We start from the raw sequence: 21,418 nt of genomic DNA, 5'->3' as shown, positions 1-21,418 counted from the left end.
GTTGCAAACAAGATTTTTTCTTTTCAATTCGCCCGAATGGTTAACACCAGCTGGTGTGATTTCGAGTCTCGTACTTTGCCCAAGCCCATCTAGATCAGCCTAATTAAACTCAATTTTTGTTGAAATAATTATTGTTTAATTGGTATTTAATAAGCAATAAAAACGGAGATTAATTAGTTTTAAAGTACTTTTTTTCTTTTGTTAGTATACTCTACGCCTACAGCTGAGCCAGATTCAATTTCCTGGAACGTACTAATTAAGGACAAAGCTATTCCTTTTCTTTAAAAAAAAAAACCACAGCAATAATACGAGCTCGAGAGTCAAAAGCCCCTGAGAAGGGTGCTGCTCATGTGGTCCACTCTAAGAAGAACCACAGCAATACCTTATATATATATATATACGTGCCTTGTTTATTATTATTTCTATAAGATTAATTGTCGTGCAATATCTCATTAATTACTTAGGCCATTTCCAAGCTCAGCCCTTTTTTATACATCAGAATCAAGTTCATCGATCTATATATAGCATGAAAGCTTGTTTACATACCAAAAAGAGCAAGAAAAGGTTGGCTAATCCCTTCCTGAAATGGCGTGGCGAAACCGAAACTCCTGCACCCTCTGATGTTTCTCTGATGTTTCTTCGAAACTAGATCTTCTTAATTTGTCTCTTCGTGATCGGACACACAAAAATTAAGGTATGTATGCATGCTGCTACCCTCAATATCTCTTGGTGCATGTGTGTGTATAAATATAGTTCATGCATGTGTTTCTCTCTAGCTATAAGATACACATTATGCTGTTAACTAATTAATTTCGTATAAAATTCTAGTTAGCGCCTTTTAGCTGTGAATTTATGGTATTAATTATCTGAAATGCCGATTTTGAAAACATCAGTATATATTTTTAAACTTTCTCATATAAAATTATTAATGCACAGTGGTTGGTTTAAGAATCTGACGATGAGTATACGTTGAGTGCCAACAATGCATCTGGTGGTGCCTGTAGGACTGGCTCAAAAACTACTTGTGTAGTGAATCAATATCATGAGTTAACATCAGCTATATATATTTGTTTAATTATCGCATAAAATTTCAGTACTCAAGAAAAAAAAAAAAAAAAAAATGNGCATATATACATGCACACATCAAGAAATTAAAAAGTTGAGATTTGTCTGATGGTGATCATGACTGTTAACATGATTGGCAACCACTAAAAATGATTAATGGGTATATAAAAGTAATAGAATTGGGTTCTGCTAACAAAATTGGTTTTCTTTGATAAGTATTATAAACTCGCGTAGTAAGAAACAAAATATATATACCAATTTTAAGAGAATTAACCTTGGAGAATATGTTCATAAATTGGTACTTGTCGTGCTTTGCAGATATAAGACACCATTAATACGGAAAGGTTTGGAAAAAGATATCGGAATTAGGTGTCTCAGATATGTAAGACACCATTATATATTTTGCGTCGACTCTCTAGCTAGCTAGTGATGGTTTCAGAAATTCATGTCCATTGTGAGTAATTAGGGGTCATATAGAAGAGTGATTAGGGGTTTAATTTCTATAGATTTATTAGGGAGTTCTAGAGGAGAACCTTCATTAATTACCTTCATTTCTAGAAATTAGGGTTTATGTGGAGGACTAATTGGTTCTAGCTATAGCTAGATCAAGCAGTTAGCATCATTTTCAGCGGAGTTAAACTAAATTATTAATAAGAATTTGAACAGGAGATCTTAAATTCAAATCTTATCTGGTTCATTTATACATGTGCCAAAATCTCCACTCGTTTCATTAAAAGTTGGCAGCTTATCCTATTAATTGATTAAAAATCTTGAATCAAACATGAGAGGGAGTGCTGAAGATAAACTAGTAAAATACCGTTCTTTACCGGCTAAGTTTTCACAAAAAAAGAATTGTTTTACATGAATATATATATTATAGAATCTCTTCGTCCTTCTAAGTCGTTTTAGATGATAGGAATTTCGAATCGATGATCAGAACCTTTAAAATTGATTATGAATATTTAAAGTATTTAGAAATTAAATTTTATAAATTTAAAAAATTATTTACGTAGTAATCAAAGGATTACAAAATCAACAGTTTTTGATAGCCTATATATATGAGTTATTTGCTTGTTTAATAGCGTAGAACAATCTAAACGGCTTGAATTTTTAATATAAATTTTTTTATACTATTTAAATAACTCCGATTATAAATTGAAAAAGTCTAACATCTGTTTTCATAAGGTTATTCGTTTTTGACCGTTTATTTTTTGTCTCTTTAATGAACTTGCTAATGAATTTTAAAATGTATGAAATTTAGTTTTTAAACATTATAAATGCTCTAGATCAGTTTTAACGTTCTAATCATTGATTCGGGATGCTTATCATCTAAAACGACTTAGGATGTTATATATAACATTTGAATAGTAGAACAGATCATTTAATAATATTATATTTAAGTTTTATTTTTGGCCGTATTAGTGCCTAAACATTGTAGTAATATATAGATTGCCAATGTACCATTAAAGACTTCAAAAAGCTAAATAGATTTAATAGAATATTTGTCCTAAAGTCCAATAAAGATATATATGGTACGTAAACCTATCGATCAATTGACTAATTAAGTGCTCAACGTATATAGTATATTGGGGTAAACAGAGATATACTATACCCCATGCACCCGTAGTGTAATATAGTTTTCTTTATTTCTTGGTCATACCTACGCTTGTTGTTTCCATCTTCAACAACTAAACTTTGGCCTCATAGCGCATCACAAAAACATCAGAGTAAGTACTACCCTAATGTTAGGTTCTAAAAGTAGTTGAAGTAGAGTGATGGCTTGTTTCATTTAAGGAGTTACTTTATGAACATTAGTTGTCCTAAAGATCTTATATTATATGTAGTATCTATACCAATACATGATTTCTTATGGTGAAATTCAATGTGGATGCACCAGCTTAATTTGAGAATGGTGGGACCTACTATTTATTTTAAATTTTTCTCTATTATTTTTTATCTTAGTAAAATCCTTTCTCTCCCTCATATCCATATCATTTAANACTATTTATTTTAAATTTTTCTCTATTATTTTTTATCTTAGTAAAATCCTTTCTCTCCCTCATATCCATATCATTTAACTTTCTCTCTCTCTTTTTTTTTCTTCTCATATCTCTTACTTTTTTTTATTTTCCAAACTCTTACTTTTTTTCTTATTTTCCAAACCGACGGTGACATCTCTCTCTTCCCTCATCTCATCTATAGAGCAGTTTGGGTGGAAGGTTTTATATCTCTCCACCCATGATTTTAGAATTTCTTTTTCTCTCCTCCTTTTCCTCTTGCGCGCTACTCGAAGCCCTTCGGTCCTTATCCGTTGTTCCTCATGCATCCTCAAAAAGGATGGTGTATGCTACCATCGCTGTCTGTCCTATTTTTAACAATCATGAAATATTTATATTTCTATATTTTTATTTCTTCTATAATTTTTTTTTATTATTTATCCGTTGCATCGAGCAGATTATTTCACTAGTACTATATAATAGTCAAAGTGTTGCCCTAAGGGTTTCCTGTTGATTTGTGGTGACCACTTGTAGTAAAGCGCCGCATAAATGAAATGAACCAAATCTCAACACAATAAAAAGGGTCCCCACCAAAAGACAAATAAGAAGGCATGGTATGATTAATTTATGAAGAAATTAAATGTATGAATATAACCACTTATCTAATCTCTGTAGTTTGATCTCAAAGGCTCCCGAACAGGTATATGTATATTTAATCTATGTAGTTTAATTACTCATATAATTAATTAATGTTTTAATTATTGATAAACTTAAATTAATTAGACATAGGGCAAAAAGAAGAATACAATTAAGGAATGAAGCGGCCGCAAGCAGAGGACTAGAAAAGGCAGGCATAGATGTTGCAACCATCTTGGAGCTCTTACTATTGCATTTTCGCATTTCAAATCTTAAGAATCTTGGATCCCCTTAGGGAAAAATGAAAAAAAAAAAACCTCAAAATTCTTACATTGTGCCTCAAGTTAAATTAATTTGGTCGCGGCTTTTGTATTTCAAGTTAAATTTAGTAACTAAGCCAGTAATTAAGCTAACCAATTTCATACTTCTGAAGAGGTTCTTTGAATGGTATTGCAAAAAGCTCTTTTCATCATGTTTACTAAAGTGAAAACTTTTAGATTCTGCTTAGATTGTAAGTTAATTAGTAACACAGTGGTTCAACTTGTACTGAAATTGCTTACTGAAAGACATCATTAGGTATTTGTAATTTCATTTTTTGAGTAAAGATCGATAGAGTGCGCCATGTTGTTTTCATCATAAGCATCAATCTTTTTCAGCGTTAGTTCGTTGCTTCTTGCAATTCGTTTATTAATGCCTCTATTGAAGTCGAAATGCACCCAAATATTGTTGTTTCGCCATGCCTCGCATTTTAACTCTTTATTTGTTGCTAGTATTCGTTCCCTAGCATTTCATTTCCCAGCATGACTGCCAGTTCAAGGCGGGCATGTTCTCAGAGGCAGGCTTGCCTTTCTCACGGTCCAAAGATATCCTTATAAATTCTGCAAGACATGGTTGGGCCTATTCCATATGAATTTGTTGGCAATCAAGTTTTAACTGTTTTTTAACTGACAGATAGAAACATAGGAAAAGGAAGCAATTAAAATCTACGAGATTCTAATACAATTCTCTTATTTGGAGACATGCAATATATATTCGCATTGCTATTGATCTGATCTAATATATGAAGGTCCTTGCTTATCTAATGAACCAGGATTCTTATAGAAGATATATTAGAAATATTACTTCTGCTTAATAGAGATATTAGAACAGTTTGTTTTTACTGTTAACATCTTCTTGGAAACCAAAACACTATATATGTTCAAGAAGGTGGTAATGACTGGTTGTGTTTTCTTATCTAGAAGAGGTATTATATGTGGCCGTAATTTGACTCATCGAACAGAGCTTGTGGTTAATGACTCAAATCCGTTGAATGACCAATTAATCTCTGTACTTAGTTTCTTGAAACAATTTTTGCATATAGGTGAAATCTGTTAATTTTAGGCATCCTTAGAATTTTGATTGGTCATCAAGAATGACCTGTCTTTACATAATTCAATAAACTAAATTGTTCAGATCAAGAAAAGTTGTACTCGTTCATGTTAAAATCTTGCCAAATCGGTTTGAGTATATAGCTGGGATAAAAAAGAGTTGTACTAATTCATGTTAAATCTTTCCAAATTGGTTCGAGTAGTAGCTGAATATATTACTAGCGACTTGCTTTTTTAGAGGAAGTCAATAAAGCAGAAGCATAATTTTAGGTTTAGCCAAATGAATATTATAACAAATCAATCTACATTAAGTTTTCCAACTTCGATAACTTTCAATTCAAAATCCGCAGCATAAGGTAAATATGAACAAGATAAGCTGTAACATTTACTAATTAAGGAATGAACAATTAATCTTAGTCAATCGAATATGCTTCTATCATCTTTTGCACATTTGAAACATGGAACCTATAATGTTATGAAAAAGCTTGAAGCTTCAAAATAAAGTTTAGATACTGATCATGTATGACGAAATAAGCCACTTTTCTTGATAGTAACAATCAGACTCATATATGGTAACTTAGATATACAACATCTTTACATGCCTCATATGCTTGATTGCGTTAGAATTATTTATCTCATCACAGATGAATGACATTTATTGCATGACTGCAAATGTGAAGTGAGAAATAACATGAATCCAAACACTGCAAGCTTCTTCATACTAAAAGCTACAAGCAACTATATACATAATTAGAATATATCGCAATGGACCGGCTTATTCTATGTGCAAAGTAGTAGTTCTAAAGTTGGAAGAGGACACATCATTGATCAAATTAATTTTAATTCAACCAGACATGAGATGCCTATTTGTATGCCCATTCATAAAGGATCAATCTCTTACAAGTTTTAATATGGTATCAAAGCCATATTGGGCCCTCAGACGGCATAAGAGGTTGTGGATTCGACAATTATCGCCCATCATATCTAACTTTTTTTTCTATCTTCTCATCTTCATCTTTCTCCATATGCCTTGATAATTTCTTGATAACTCTTGTCGGCCTACGTTTTTTAGGTTTTGACCTTGATAACTCTTGTCGGCCTACAGTTTTTAGGTTTTGAACTTCTGCTATGCATTGTAAACATGAGAGGGTGGGATGTGCTAAGGCCTAATCCACTTTAGAGGTCCACTTTCAGTTAGCAATCTCATATTAATTCCAAGGACTATGTGAACAACCTTTTAGACAACCTAAATAGCTTCATTAAGCTAAGCTCGGACCGGCCGATCAATTAAAGGAATTATAATTTGAGTGAAAGGCTCGATAAAAATAATTGCACATCCAACATATATAGATATATATTTTCTTCTTCTATATAACGTTAATTTCTGGAATGTTTTTACGCAACACGAATTCTAATCTCTTAATATATACTAGAAGCTGAACAGCTGAAGGGTTCCAAGATCTTCAAAGTGCATGCTTTAACTGGAAACTAATGAGACATAGTGAAACACAGATAAAATAGACTAATTAAGATGGAGATCAATTGATTGAGCTCTTAAAAATTAGAAACTCAGCATGCTGTAGTCATCCCAGGAGCTGTCCTGGAACTGCATATTTCCAAAGGAATTGCCTTCTTCTTCTTCTTCTTCTTCTTCTTCTTCAATATTACCTGTGAAACCTTTGTTCATCAACTCATTTATGAGGTAATCAACCTTGCCATTCTTGCATATGTCCCATGAGGGCACCACAGCCACTGTGCTACGCTCATTCTTATCCCCATTGAAGCAATCTCCCTCCTTTACAATATTCTCAGCTTCAGCAGGAGCCATTTGATATATTTTACAACCATTTCCCATCCCATTACCCATCATCCTTCTTTTCTCTTGTGTCCTTTCCCTCGCCCTCGCTCTCGCCTTCTCCCTCAACCCTTTACTGGGATTCGGGTCGACTGCAGCTTTGCTCACTGCCTTGTCAACTTTCCCCTTTCTTGAAGCTGTTAATGAAGTTGCGGAGATCAGATCTCCCCATTCTGATGTGCACGACTCACATTTTTCTGGGGTTTTATTATTGTTCTTGTTGGATGACTCATTGATCAGCCGCTTGATCGCGGGCTTCGACTGCGTAAGCAGCCAGTCGACCGTCTGGCTGGCCTTGTCGAACCCTAGCATGTCCTGAAGAGCGAAGAATTTGCCCGCCACGTCGAGCGAGAGCCGCATCCTCCGGTCCCTGACTCCCTGCGCAGTCGTTATCTTGCTGTGCCGGTCGGTCCTCAAACGGCGCTTTTTCTGGCCGCCCTCTCTCGCCGGTGGCGCGGCAGCTGCATTCGCCTCCTTGCTGCCTTGCGGAGCCAAATCCGGCGTGTCCAGTGGCCCCGGCCAATCGGAAGGGAGGAAGTGGGCGGCGAAAAGGTCGATATCGTACGTCGGAGGAGAGAGCGCGGCGGCGGAGTTAGAGAGAGGAAGGCTTGCTTCCTGCTGTCTATAAAAGGACTTGCCTGATAGATACTGAGGGTTAAGATAAGGTAACATCTGGGTGTGTAATGTCAAGTACTTACCTTGAAATAGCTATACTAATTTGATGATCGCGACTCCGCATAGAAGACATATATCTAGCTAGGGCATAAGATTTTTCTTTTCCTTATTTTCCTTCCTTTTGTTTGTTCTAGCTAGAGATGATCATGTGTCCGTTCCCTCTACTTAATGACTAGCTAAGAGAAGGAATTCAAAGTAGCTTCAAAGAAAAAGGACTTAAAAAGATGAGGATATATAGGGACATAACGGGTGGGGGGGTGAGAATGAACAGAAGGGCTCAGGAAAGGGATTGAAGAAAATAAGTGCGGGAGAGGGGAGGAGAGGGGAGGGGTTATATAAACAGTAGAAAGATTCGTTTATTAATTTACAGCCCAAAAGGAGTCACAAGAACCCTTCTCTCAACTCATTGGAGGGAGATATAGGGTGGGTCATGGGGCATCAGTGAGATCAATGAAGTGAGAGTGAGTGAGTTGATCGATGTGAAGTGATTCGTATGAATACCCTATAATGCGGCATCACGTGGAGGTTGTTGAGAGGCTTCGAGAGCTTGTCACAAAGACCACCTCCAACCTTTTCTAGTCCATTCTATGGTGGCCACATTAAGTTCTCCATTATTTGACACCCACGCCACACCCACACCCACNGGTTGTTGAGAGGCTTCGAGAGCTTGTCACAAAGACCACCTCCAACCTTTTCTAGTCCATTCTATGGTGGCCACATTAAGTTCTCCATTATTTGACACCCACACCACACCCACACCCTCTCTCTCTCTCTCTCTCTCTCTCTCTCTCTCTCTCTCTCTATATATATATATATATATATATAGAGCCCGACTACTATACTATCGGTAGTACGGAGGGTTCCGTGCTACCAAGTTGTTTTCGATGATGCGGCTTCCAAATCGACTATCAGCTCCGTTAGACTTGATCTATACTATTGAAAGTATTTGAAAACTAAATTTCAGATTTTTTTCGACATCATTTAGTGATCAAAAGATCTCAAAATTGATAGTTTTAATGGCCAATGTGGTGTGTTCATGAGTTTAACAATGTAAAACAATTCAAATGCGATAAAAATTTTATAGAAAATTCTTTCACTATTTAGAGTAAGATCAATATATCTGATCTTGAATTTAAATCTTTTATCATCATTTTTTATGAGATTTTTATTTTCAGCCATTCAATTTTAGACTATTTATTTGATAGATAAATGATATCGAAAAATTATGAAATTTAGTTTCTAAATACTTTCAATAGTGTTGATCAAGTCTATCAGAGCCGATCGTCGATTTGGAAGCCACATCATCGAAAACAACTTGGTAGCACAGAGCGCTTCGTGCTACCGATAGTATAGTAGCTTAGTTCTCTATATATATGTATATACAGAGAGAGAGAGAGTGAGTTTGGCCGGAATATTTTTAATAGTATTAAGCAGTGTCAGTGTTATTTAGTTTTTTATCATTATTATCAATTTTACTTTTTAGATGATGCTATTTTATCAACCATCCACTAAACACTTTAAGGAACCAGTATAATTCCAATCATGTAATTTTTTATTCAAGATTATAAATTTAGTGATAAAAAGGTCCAAATAATATTAAAAGTATTCTAGCTGATCAATAATATATATATATATATATATAATATTGAAAAAGCAATATCAGTGCACGTACATTATATCAAGTCAAAAACATTTTGAACATCGTGCTGTGACAGTAAAAAAAAAAAAAAAAAAAGCTTTTGTAATAACAATTTCCTAAAAACTTTCCTCAGTTTTAATTTTCTTTTTTTTTTCCCTCGATCACACTAATGTCTACAATGGAGGGAAACAAGTACTTAAATTAAAGAGGTGACAGGTGAGTCTCTTTTCTTCTTCATTTCACAGTTCGCTTGTTACTGAGAGATTGTTATATTTGCATGCCGCCCTCGTTAGCTTTTGCTTTGGGCTTATCCATAGACCATTAGACCTTACCATATTTTGATAGGCTGTGTCCACATTCACCACACCTGCTTTATGCGCATGCCTTGAGCTCTGACCCATTTGTACATGATCAAACGATCTGCATAAGAGTTATATGCCGAACTAAAAGGGTTGCTTTCATGGTCTCAAATCGAGTGCACGGATGTCGCGCTATTTATACATATGCATGTGAAGAAAAATATGATAAATTTTACGACCCAAATAGCACCGAGTATGGCATAATGTGGTTGAAATTAATGTTTTTGTTCTTGCATACATTCACTCTATCGCGGTGAATGAAAGGGTGCGTATGCACCTTTACGAGGCATTTTGTGGTGATAATATTTCAAGCTTTTAAGGACACACTAAAAGAGATGAATGATATATAGTTGATTAATAAAGGAAAATAATATCAAACATATAGGAATTTAAAAGTGTGGAAAAGGCTATTTATATTTGTTCGTTGTATGCGTTCAATCTATAAACCTATATGAAGCCACAATATTTTTTGCCACGTGACATGTTATTCTTACTTCTCATAGCCAACTTTAAATCAAACCACCTTCTCCTCTTTTCAACTCTCAATTCTTCATCTTCCCACTCCTCTAATTATATGTAAGTTACAACATTTAATTATATGTAACTTTAAATCAAACCACCTTCTTCTTTTCTTAATGCCTAACTCACCTCACCACTACTCTAATTATATGCAATATTTAATTACATGCACCATATTAAGATTCTATTTTATAACTTTAACCACCTTCCTCCTCCATTAATCTCCCACTCCCTCTCTTTTGTAATTCTTTTACATGCACCACTCCCCTCCTCCATTAATTAATCTCCTACTCCCTCTCTTTTGTAACTCTTTTACATGCACCATAAAAAAATATCATCGTCTAATCTCTTACTCCGCACTCATCTCCCTCTTTCTCTCATTGTGTTTACAAAGAAGAAGAAGAAGAATAAGAAGAGCCTCTGAAGAACATTGTCTCCTTCAAGAAGTATCGTCCCGCGAAGCCGAGCCGGGACCTATATAAGTGCCTGCTGAGTCTGTCCGCGCGGGGGCCTCTACTTACTATGTAAATTTAGTCATACAAATTAACTGTACTTAATATGTTATAGCTTTCTATATATCAATAAATCGTAAATATAAAATTTATTAAAATTTTTAAATTTTACTTTTATTATCTACCCGCTGCATCGCACGGGTCTCTGCACTAGTAATATATTAATTCTTGAGCATTAATAATGCGTTCAATATATAGTTAATCTTTTTGTTTTTCGGAGGGGAAGTTAAAAAACCCACCGTAATTAAGTACGTAACGTAGATATATATGAGCCTCCATAATTGACTTGGTCATGTGCAATTTCATTTTACCAAACACTGTTCTCATTTGGCGTGAGGAATTAATTTACTAACCTTGTAATACAAGGATTTAAAAGATGCATATGACAGCATATTTTTTTTTTTGAGAAAAAGGTAGCATGCTATCCACTTCATTCATTAAAAATATGAATTAGGTGAAATAAGCTGAGGCAGCGAGGGCCTCATTAAAATTGTGAAACATGTTTTAAAATCGTGAAACATGTTTTAGTTCTGTATATATATGTATCCTTCTGACAAATTAAATAGCAAATATACTATAGTGGGCCTTGTGATCACTTGTACCCTTTTTAGATATATTTGAACCATTAATTAGATCTCCAATGTGACAGCTCAACAAAATATAAACTAGTTAAATCTTATTTACGTAAATGCTATACGCCTATAGCAAGTTCTTCGAGAGCCGTAGGATTTGCATTCTCTCATAAAGCATTTGCATTTGAATATTAATTGATCCGTGTTAACATATTAAATTAATCATATTCGTAAAGGTTTAATTGTATAGTTTGTTGGTTTGTCAAACCAATTCATGAATGATCCATTGCGTAAATTGAGCGTAACATAAATTAGCCATCACCCTTCACATCAAGTCTAAATCTGCACATTGTGTTTTTCTCTGCTGTAAAACATATTTTTATCTTTATCCAAGCTAGATATTTAGGTACGACCCACTTTTGTGTAAAATTATAATTTGACTGATATCTAGCTTAAATTATCATCAGCACAGATTATCTGATCACAAAGCAACGTACCAGAAAATTCATACTTACACTGCATTTCTGAAAGCTCATTTGGAATTTCAAAAAGAGTGTGTTATAAATAAAAAAGGCCTTTTTGCATAAAAAATCCACTTATTTTGGGCTTTTGCAAAATCGGATCACCTTTTTCGTTTTTACAGATTCGGTCCGCTTTTTCAACAAACTGACCAAAATACCCTTATTATTTTTTCTCTTTCCTCTTTCTCTCTCCTCTTCGTTTCTGTGTTCTTTTTTTTTTTTCTCGCCGAAAAAAAAAGAGGTGGACCGTCGCCTTCTTCTTCACCGTTGCCTCCCTCCTCACCCTCCTCTCCACCGCCCGCGACCCCCTCCTCCTCTCCCCTGCCGTCCCGGACCCCCAGCCCGATCCCGTCGCCGCGGCGGTAGCGGCCGCGGTGAACGGGGTCGGGCTGGATGCGGAGAAGAAGACGNGGCAATTGAAGTTGATAATAAGGAGACATTGGAAAGAGCAGTGATAACCACACGGTCGATTTAGTGAGCTGAATAGACTTAAGGGAATTTGCAGAGATTCTAGGATTGGAGGACCCCACATGGTATCCAACAGCCCTCCAAGACAAGCGGCCCTGGCGATTCGTTAAATTTCTACTATAATCTAGCAGTTAGTCAATTTTGGCATTTATCATTGGCCTTTTCGCATAAAAAATTTACTTATTTTAGATTTTTGCAAAATCTGGTCACATTTTTTATTTTTACAGATTCGGTCCGCTTTTTCAGCAAACTGACCAAAATACCCTTATTACTTTTCTCTTTCCTCTTTCTCTCTCCTCTTCGTTTCTGTCGTTCTTTTTTTTTTTCTCGCCGAAAAAAAAATTCTCGCCGAAAAAAAAAGAGGCGGACCGTCGCCTTCTTCTTCACCGTCGCCTCCCTCCTCACCCTCCTCTCCACCGCCCGCGACCCCCTCCTCCTCTCCCCCGCCGCCGCGGACCCCCAGCCCGATCCCGTCGCCGCGGCGGCAGCGGCCGCGGCGAACTGGGTCGGGCTAGATGCGGAGAAGAAGACGACGGCGAAGAAAAAGAAGGGGAGGCCGAGCGGCAGGGCGCAAGAGGGGGAGGCGGAAGCATAGCCAGCACCGGCGCCGCGGACCCCCAGCCCGATCCCGTCGCCGCGGCGGCAGCGGCCGCGGTGAACGGGGTCGGGCTGGATGCGGAGAAGAAGACGACGGCGAAGAAAAAGAAGGGGAGGCCGAGCGGCAGGGCGCAGGAGGGGGAGGTGGAAGCACAGCTGGCACCGACGCCGCGGACCCCCAGCCCGATCCCGTCGCGGCAGCGGCAGCGGCAGCGGCCGCGGCAAACGGGGTCGGGCTGGATGCGGAGGCCGAGGCGGAGAAGAAGACGACGGCGAAGAAGAAGAAAGGGAGGCCGAGCGGCAGGGCGCATGAGGGAGAGGCGGAGGCGCAGCCGGCACCGGCGAGGAGTGGGGACCATTACATCATTACACCATTACACCATTTTGCACCATTACACCATTACACCATTTGCACTATTACACCATTACACTATTTGCACCATTACACCATTACACCATTGCAATTTTGCACAATTACACCATTACACCATTTGCACCATTATATTATTACACCATTACATCATTTTGCACCATTACATCATTACACCATTTGCACCATTACACCATTACAATTTTGCACCATTACACCATTATACTATTTGCACCATTACACTGTTACACCATTTGCACCATTACACCATTCACTGGTCGCCGGCTTCTGCGCGGCGGCGGGAGGAGGGGCGGCACCGACGGAGAAGAACACGCGCGGCACCGACGCCGGCGCTGGCTGCGCCTCCGCCTCCCCCTCCTGCGCCATGCCGCTCGGCCTCCCCTTCTTCTTCTTCGCCGTCGTCTTCTTCTCCGCCTCGGCCTCCGCATCCAGTTTAGGCCTTCTTCTTCGCCGTCTTCTTCTCCGCCTCGCCGTCGTTGGGCTGCATGTACAAGACGGCCAACTCGGCGTACCAGCCGGACTCGCCGGAGTCGCACTTCACCAACTCGTCGGACGAGGGGAGCGATCGGGACATGGCCAGCCTGTCGACGACGCCGTCCGACGACGAGTAGTATGACGGCGAGTCGTCAGAGAGCGTGATACGCGGCATCAAGTGGTCGGCGCACGTCGACCGCCTCTTCTTTGAGCCCCCCGGCGCCGACACGGGCTCCATACTCGGTGACGTGGCGCCGAAGAAGGCGGAAGACGATGAAGACGATAGCGCCAATAGTGACGGCGACGGTGACGGCGGGGCGGTGTCGTTCAAGGAAAGCGTGGTGGTGGCCATGGAGTCGCGCGACCCCCTCCCCTCCCCCTCGCTCTCCTCCGCCTTTGCCGCCGCCGCCGCCGCCATGGCTCGGCGACGGCGACAGAGACGACGGTGGGGGTGGGCTCGGCGGCGGCGGCGGGGGAAAGGATGAGGGGGTCGCGGGCGGTGGAGAGGAGGGTGAGGAGGGAGGCGACAGTGAAGAAGGAGGGTGAGGAGGGAGGCGACGGTGAAGAAGAAGGCGACGGTCCGGTCTGCCTCTTTTTTTTTCGGCGAGAAAAAAAAAAACGACAGAAACGAAGAGGAGAGAGAAAGAGGAAAGAGAAAAAGTAATAAGGGTATTTTGGTCAGTTTGCTGAAAAAGCGGACCGAATCTGCAAAAACGAAAAAGATGACCCGATTTTGCAAAAGCCCAAAATAAGTGAATTTTTTATGCAAAAAGGCCAATAAAAAAATATAATAAAAGAATATTACATTTATAATTTATTTTTCATGCATAATATCATGTTGTATGTATCCTAATAAGTTGATTATGATATATTTTTTATAGTTTCACTCTCTGTAAACTTTTGCTTCCAACTGTCTTGCATAATAGCATTAAATACACTCATACACCTCAACACCGAACGGGCTTTTTACCGGCCATAAGTTGTTAACGTTGATTGTATGCATTTTTTACAAGTGAATCAACATTTCTTACCCACCAACTATATTCTTATTCATTAATTAACTATAATAGGTCAAAAGAAAAGATCACTTACAGTGACATCTAAGATTAGACTTAATTTGTTAGCTGTCACATTACAAGAGGGAATAACACTAACTTACATATGTATATACATAGAAATAAATCAAAACAATAGAAGTAAATCAAAATAAATAGCTGTAACACCCACAATGTGAGAAAAAAAAAAAAAAAAAAAAAAAAAAAAGCTTGATGGCTTCAGCACAGCCAGCCAATATTATTTACCTCCCAAAAACAGAGAACCCAATAAGCCAAATTAGACAAAATTCGCATGCATGATACTCTTCAAATCCACATAATGATCTTGGTCTGATGCATGATTCAGCTTTTCTCGATCATTTATAGTTATCCGCTTCATAATAGGCACACGGCAAATTGGACACGTCTGACACCTTGCTGAACAGGGTCTATATCAGCGAGACATAAGCTCGAGTTAGAGATCTTCCAATTTAAAAGTAACAACACTGAAAACGACAAGGTATATTTAATAAATAAGCTTAAATCTATGTCGAGATGCTCTAATTTATCTCGAAACAGTCGGATATTGGATAAAAAGTATATGAATAAAGAAAGCTTACTGGCAAAGAGTACAATGCCGGCAAGGAAGTAAGACTATGCGTACGTCTTTCTCAAAGCAAATCCTGCACAAGACTCTTTCCTGTTTAATTGCAACCAGAATTTTGTAAGTTCCATTTCTGCATGATGATTAACAACATGAAACAGAAGGTTTACGCTAGATATTTTCGGTGTTCCGTCTCAGTTACCAACCAAAAAGAGAACGAATACAAAAATAAATACTCGCAAGTGAGAAAAAATCGATAGCTTCAATAGAAATTGTCGCATACTTGATTTAATAGAAAAACAACTTTGATTGGCTGTGCCAGTGCAACCCGTGCTGGTTGGCATGAGCAGGCACATATCCATTTACAGTTTGTGATGAGATATCAAAAGAGGTGAAGTCCGTATATGCGTGAAAGTAATTAGCTAAATTTACAGCTTCCGGTAAGCAGGTCCAGTGTGATAGAAACACCACTGGGGACTAATTATCTTCACTCTGGGAAAATAGATGACATATGATGTAACTAAATGGCCCTGGATGAAGAAAATAGGCTCCAATTTGACGCGATAGTAATCCTAGATAACTTAAATATTGTAAGTTACTTGGCAGAAATAGAAAAGTGCAGAACAACTAGTGCTACATGCTTCAATTAAACACTAATAGGATCGTATGACTTCAGATACTTTGTAATGCACCCTGTACAAACTATTCTATTGTCATAATTTTGTAATTAAACCAGAAGTATCTTACATTTTGAAGTCTTTCATACTCTTCTTGGGTATTCTTGGCAATTTCAGTTTGTTCTCCCAGAACAACTTGCAGTCTTGAAACCTAACATTAAAAAAAACACAGAGTAAAAAAAAAAAATACTGCGATGAATAATACATCACGGGGCGCAGACAATTAATGTTGACAATATGCTGAGGAACATTATGGAGATTTGTGGTCAAATTAGTAAAATAGTCGTAGAAGTGCACCTCTTTTATTAGAACTTTCTTAGGCATCTTCTTTAGCATTTCTGGTGCATAGCCACTGAAAGTATTGTATCTATAGATGATATTGCACAATCAATAAAAACGAAATTGAGATAACTTGTCTTTTTTCTATTTCTAAGAGACGATACAAGCCACTGAAAGTGCTGTACCCGGTAGTTCCAGCATGATACAGGCGAGCTTTTTCCTCATTACTTCTTTCATCAATAGACCACCAACTGAGAAGTCTGTTGAATTGTGCCAAAGAAAAGGAAGGGAATTATTATGATGATTCTCAAAATTGAAAGTATAAATAGAGAGTACACGAACAGTATATGATGATGTATTCAAATTACAACCTTGAACCATGATGCACCAATGTAAAGAAATCATAAATTTTTGATGAGATTGCAACATATCTTTCGTTGATTGGTCCACTACGTACTAAGAGAACAAGCTTCTCAAGTAATCTCCAGAGAGCAACAAAGATACCAGTTACTTGCAGAAGAAATATCGGCAAATAAAGAGCAAAAATTGGGATGAATTGTGCACCAGGAGGTGTCCGCTGAAGAAAAGGAAAAAAGCAGTAGATGAGACAATAAATACTTGCATACATTTGGGGCATAAACATTTAAATATAAGTATTCCAAAACACCCGTACCTCTAAGCGCATACATAAGAGAACCTGAAAAATTAGAAGAGGAACTTTCATAACATAGCTTCCAATATCCTGCAGACCACAAAATCTATCCTCATCATAATCCTCCAAAGAGGAAGATGATGAGCCACAGTACCACCTACTATATCTGGGAAGTGTAAATGAAGTCGTTGCAAAATGAGATGGTTGTCTACCGATCAGAGGGTTAGACCACTTTGTACAGACAAGAAACGCAAAACATTCTGCAATTCTGTCAAAACATAGAAAAGAAGTACCAAAATATTGTTACATAAAATTAGTAGGATCAAAACGACAGAAGATTCCTTTTTTTTTTTAAAAAAAAGAAGAAATATTACCCAAAATTTATAAATAAATCCCACCAGCTTAAGCCACCTATATCTCCTGCATCATATTAGAAACTTTTATTAGTAAACTCAGTTCATACTAGATAAGTGATGTTGTTCTAGTGCAACTAAAAGCTAGCTCTTGATGTATGAAATTAATATATAAGATAAATAGTCACAGTCATCAACTACACAGAGTCCAAGATATCAGGAACCATCTCTTTGTGCCTAAGCCTCTGAGATTTTATAGGTAATAATTAAGCAGCAAAATAGTACGAAAGAATCAGGATTACATAGTATGTTATATCAGTAGAAAATTTGCGTCTGAGCATTTAAGGCCCATATTTGCACTGTGAAGTAACCAATACTAGTAGGTTGGCTAGTACATAGTTACTACAGATTTTAAAATATTGAAATAAGTTGTACAAATTATAAACAGACAAGTTAGCATGTACCGTAGAGAATGTTCATGTCATTTATGTCTCTGTATAATTTCCCTTCAATAGTATGAGCACCATCAAGATTTTTCCTTGTTCACTTAAATAGTTAAGTTATTGAACTATCCACTCGGTTATCTCCAGCAGATAACTACAAAACTCAGTACTATGAGAAGAACTTTAATAAGAACAAAGAAGATTTATTTATGAGAAGGTAAAGATCAGAGTTGTTCCGAAAGAAGTTCTTAATGCTACAGTAAAGGAAAACTAATAATAATAAACTAGATTGAGGTCAAGGTTTACCGCTCAACTTGAGGAGTGTGAACAAGGTAGCTGCTACAAGAAACACCATGGAGATTGCAACCCAGAAGTGCTAACAAAGAATTATTGGAAATTTATAAGTCCCAAGAGACAATTATTAAAAGAGGATTGTATATGCACATTAAAATTCCTTCATGATGTACTGTAGAACGAATATTTTCTGGTTGCACTTTTTTTCAGGAGTAAAAAGATAGTTTGACTAACAACTTAGATAATGCTTCATGCAGCATAAGTTTAGCGACCTTATTAATAAATCACAATTTTCTAGTAGCTTTCAATGTTCCTTCTTAACATACATAATACTTTCATTCAGCAGTAAAGCAAACTAACAGAAAAAGATAACATAACAAAATTAAAAAAAATGCTGAGATATCCAAGCAAAGAAGGCAATGTTGCTTTACATTTCTATACTAGAGGATCAATAAAAACTTCAAAGAGAAACCATAGAAAAAAAAAAAAGCCTTCTCCTACAGTTTTGCTCCAAATCCATTCAGTGGGAGAGGGTTGACTCCTGCCAACTAAAATGATTATTTTTCGTCTGCAGTTGAAGGGTACATATTTCGTTAAGTAAAAGATAATACATAAGAAAGAAAGACCCCAATGCGAAGGCAAAGTCCTGGGAAATGCTAGAATCCGATTCTGCAATCACCAGAAAATCTGAAGCAAAGTGCTATCCATTGAGCAGTTGTTAAGTCATTGCACGGTACTATTCAAGCAGAGTTCTATCTATTGGCCATGGTATCACCTCACAATAAACAACAGCAAGTGGATGTAAGGATGAATGCACGGGCTAAAACTTAGATGACGCCCCACCGCCGCATCTGGAAGGGCTCCAATATCATCAAAATCTCGAGAAAAAAGTTAACTACTGTAACATAACGTGCATCAAGGGAAAGCAATGTCGCAATTAACATAAATAAACACGAACAAGAGAATGTTAATAATGAGACAAAAAGTAAATAAGGAAGAAACAAGCTTACAGGAAGTCTCTTCCAAATAGCCCTGTCACTTGCAGTTTCGTCATTTACAGGCATCAAAGCACTACACATCCTAGATGGTAAAAGAATAAAGTTAAAACAGAACGTACCCAATGGCAATGAACAATAGCTAACCAAAGTGCACGTTGAAGCGCACATTTTAACTCTTATCTCCCAAAAAACATACTACCTGATATTATCAATAAAAATTGTTAATTCAAATGCCAACAGTGGAAGAAACACAAGTTTCAAGCTCACAACAGGTTCTCCATGATCTGCATATATGAAGTGTAATTAAAGAATTAACTATAGAAAGTCCAATATCGAAACATAATTACAGAGACTTCAAAATATTCTTGACATTTACCATCGACGCTCTGAAGATAAACACACAGAAGTAGCTCGAATGCCACAAGCAATGGTGTAGCAACAATAGAATGACAAGGCGCCCACTGCACGGCAAAAGAGTGATTAAATCTAAATATTACCATCGATATAAAATGACTACTAAGAAATCAAAAGCCTAATCTACTACAATAGTCGCCAAACTTACATGGTGGTTGTGAGGCGATAACGGAGCAGGTAAAGAGAATCTACTGCGAGAAACAACAGCGTGGAACAACCACAGGGGAATGAAAACAATCCTGCATGATCGGGAAGCAACTTACAGAAAAAAAAAAAAAAAGGAACAATAAAAGTTTCCAATGCAAATGCTCTTCCATATATATTCAGATTCCAAATTGCGGGAATTTATCATCAAACCTTATCCCTTTGGATTAGCGTAATATCGAGTGTTTAGTGTTTATGCGTAACATTCAAGCATCCGAAACTTTGGAGTCTAATTTTATTCAGTAAGAACACAAAATCCGAGTCTGAATCCTTCATCTAAATGTCAATCGAGTGCGACAACGAAACATCAATGTATGACTTCGTGTTGTTCCAGGGTCGGATATAATACGACTTCGTGTAGTTGTCGCGTTACATCTTTTCCATCGTTCTTTTTTTTTTTCTTTTTAATCTTTCTCATTCATTTACTTAAAAAACTAGAAAACACTAGGAAAAAAAAAAAAAAAAAAACATGAAAGAAAAGAAGAAACGAGAACGCACCACCAAGAGTGGGAGAATCGACGGTCGAGTTTGAGAGCGAGGAGGAGGGAGAAGCAGAGGAGGAGGGCGTGCGCGGCGAGCGCGTGCGCGTGCGCCGTCATCGGCCTCCGCCGGAGGCTCATATCACCTTCTTCGATCCCCCGCGCCATCTCTTTCTTTCCTTGTCTTCTCCTCCCCCATTTCGTTATTAATTAATTAATTAATTAATAGGAGGAGAAAATATATATATACATAAAAAAAAGAAAAAAGAAAAAGGCGGCTGACGAGGAGGGAGGTCTTTTGGCTGGGCCTTCTAAAACCACAGACAGACCGCAGGAGAGATTTCCAGGGACCCACCGAGGGTCCCCCGCCGGCGGCAGACGAGCAATCCGACCTTGTACAGCCGGAAATAGCAGGTTGAGTATAAATCTTAGTAATTGACTATCCCTAGCGTAAGTTGTAAAGAATTTGATGTTTGATATCTAAGATTTTGAATTTTAATTTTAATTGATTTATAATTTTACCTAAGTTACTTCTAAATAAAATGAACAAAACAGGTAGCATGTTATCTATCAATCTAGAAAAAAATCTTAATAACCGACCGTCCCTAGCGTAAGTGGTAAAAAATTTGATAGTTGATACCTGAGATCTTGAGTTCGAATTCTAGTTGATTTATATTTTTAATAAGTTACTATTAAATAAAATAAACAAAGCGGGCAGCATACTATCTATCTCTCTAAAAAAAAAAAAATTTTAGTCTTACCCATTCAATAACATCAAATATATTTCTACAAAATTTTAGATTTCAAATTTTACCGCTTGCGCTAAGGACAGTCGATTTTTCGAATTCAATGTTAGATTTCAAATTTTATGAGGTCCAATCTAATCCTGAATTCCAAACTAAATACATGCTAAACAATTGCTTAACATTTTAAAGTTTTGATTTAGACTTTTCGTTACGTTTCAAACTCTTAATACGAGATTCCAATGAATATGCGGTACATGAAATCATTGACCCTCTTTACTTGCAGCTTGAGATTCCTGTGAATATACGGATTAGACAACAGTGTTAATTACTTGCAAGCCCGTGGTTACGTACCATCAAAGGACTTTAACGGTGCCATCGTTTTCTCGGCAAAATTAGAGAAGTGACGTCAATAGTGTTACTGCTGTATTAAAATGGTATGAAGTTTGAAGTAGAAACATTAAACTACTAAGATGGAATGTACGGGCTGTTTGTTTTGCAATTAAGAAAGTGTCTGATTATTGGTATTTAAGGTGCCAAGTTGGAAAACTAGTCGCTTCATATTTTTAGCTAATTTTTTTTAACAAAATATATAAA

At 37.4% G+C, this 21,418-nt stretch overlaps 2 protein-coding genes across 3 annotated transcripts; both read right to left on the bottom strand.

Annotated features, from left to right (window-relative positions):
• Positions 6,437 to 7,839, bottom strand: LOC109711916 (transcription factor TEOSINTE BRANCHED 1-like). The gene has a single exon (XM_020235283.1). It carries the CDS (start codon positions 7,590 to 7,592, stop codon positions 6,627 to 6,629), a length of 966 nt encoding a protein of 321 aa, XP_020090872.1. The 5' UTR covers positions 7,593 to 7,839; the 3' UTR covers positions 6,437 to 6,626.
• Positions 14,699 to 20,407, bottom strand: LOC109711415. 2 transcript variants are annotated; one of them, XM_020234430.1, is made up of 14 exons: positions 20,098 to 20,401; positions 19,544 to 19,634; positions 19,358 to 19,442; positions 19,181 to 19,265; positions 18,994 to 19,063; positions 17,996 to 18,065; positions 17,268 to 17,313; positions 16,915 to 17,161; positions 16,613 to 16,818; positions 16,427 to 16,501; positions 16,260 to 16,329; positions 16,033 to 16,113; positions 15,302 to 15,381; positions 14,699 to 15,130 (listed from the first exon to the last, which is right to left on the bottom strand). In XM_020234430.1, exons 1-14 carry the CDS (start codon positions 20,244 to 20,246, stop codon positions 14,980 to 14,982), a joined length of 1,506 nt encoding a protein of 501 aa, XP_020090019.1. In that variant the 5' UTR covers positions 20,247 to 20,401; the 3' UTR covers positions 14,699 to 14,979. The 2 variants fall into 2 exon arrangements, 1 of the variants encoding a protein (XP_020090019.1); XR_002216597.1 differs by having other exon boundaries at positions 14,993 to 15,130; positions 15,302 to 15,364; positions 20,098 to 20,407.

The sequence above is a fragment of the Ananas comosus genome, linkage group 6 (assembly GCF_001540865.1).
Source record: "Ananas comosus cultivar F153 linkage group 6, ASM154086v1, whole genome shotgun sequence".
Taxonomy (NCBI): domain Eukaryota; kingdom Viridiplantae; phylum Streptophyta; class Magnoliopsida; order Poales; family Bromeliaceae; genus Ananas; species Ananas comosus.
The sequence above is the reverse complement of the archived record's forward strand: the minus strand, read 5'-3'. Positions and strand labels throughout refer to the sequence as shown.

Coding starts and splice junctions, on each gene's coding strand:
- LOC109711415 (XM_020234430.1), bottom strand. CDS start 20,246: ATGGCGCGGGGGATCGAAGAAGGTGATATGAGCCTCCGGCGGAGGCCG. Junction 17,314..17,995: donor CACACTCCTCAAGTTGAGCG/GTAAACCTTGAC, acceptor AATATGATGCAG/GAGATATAGGTGGCTTAAGC. Junction 16,114..16,259: donor AGAAAGTTCTAATAAAAGAG/GTGCACTTCTAC, acceptor TTTTAATGTTAG/GTTTCAAGACTGCAAGTTGT.
- LOC109711916 (XM_020235283.1), bottom strand. CDS start 7,592: ATGTTACCTTATCTTAACCCTCAGTATCTATCAGGCAAGTCCTTTTAT.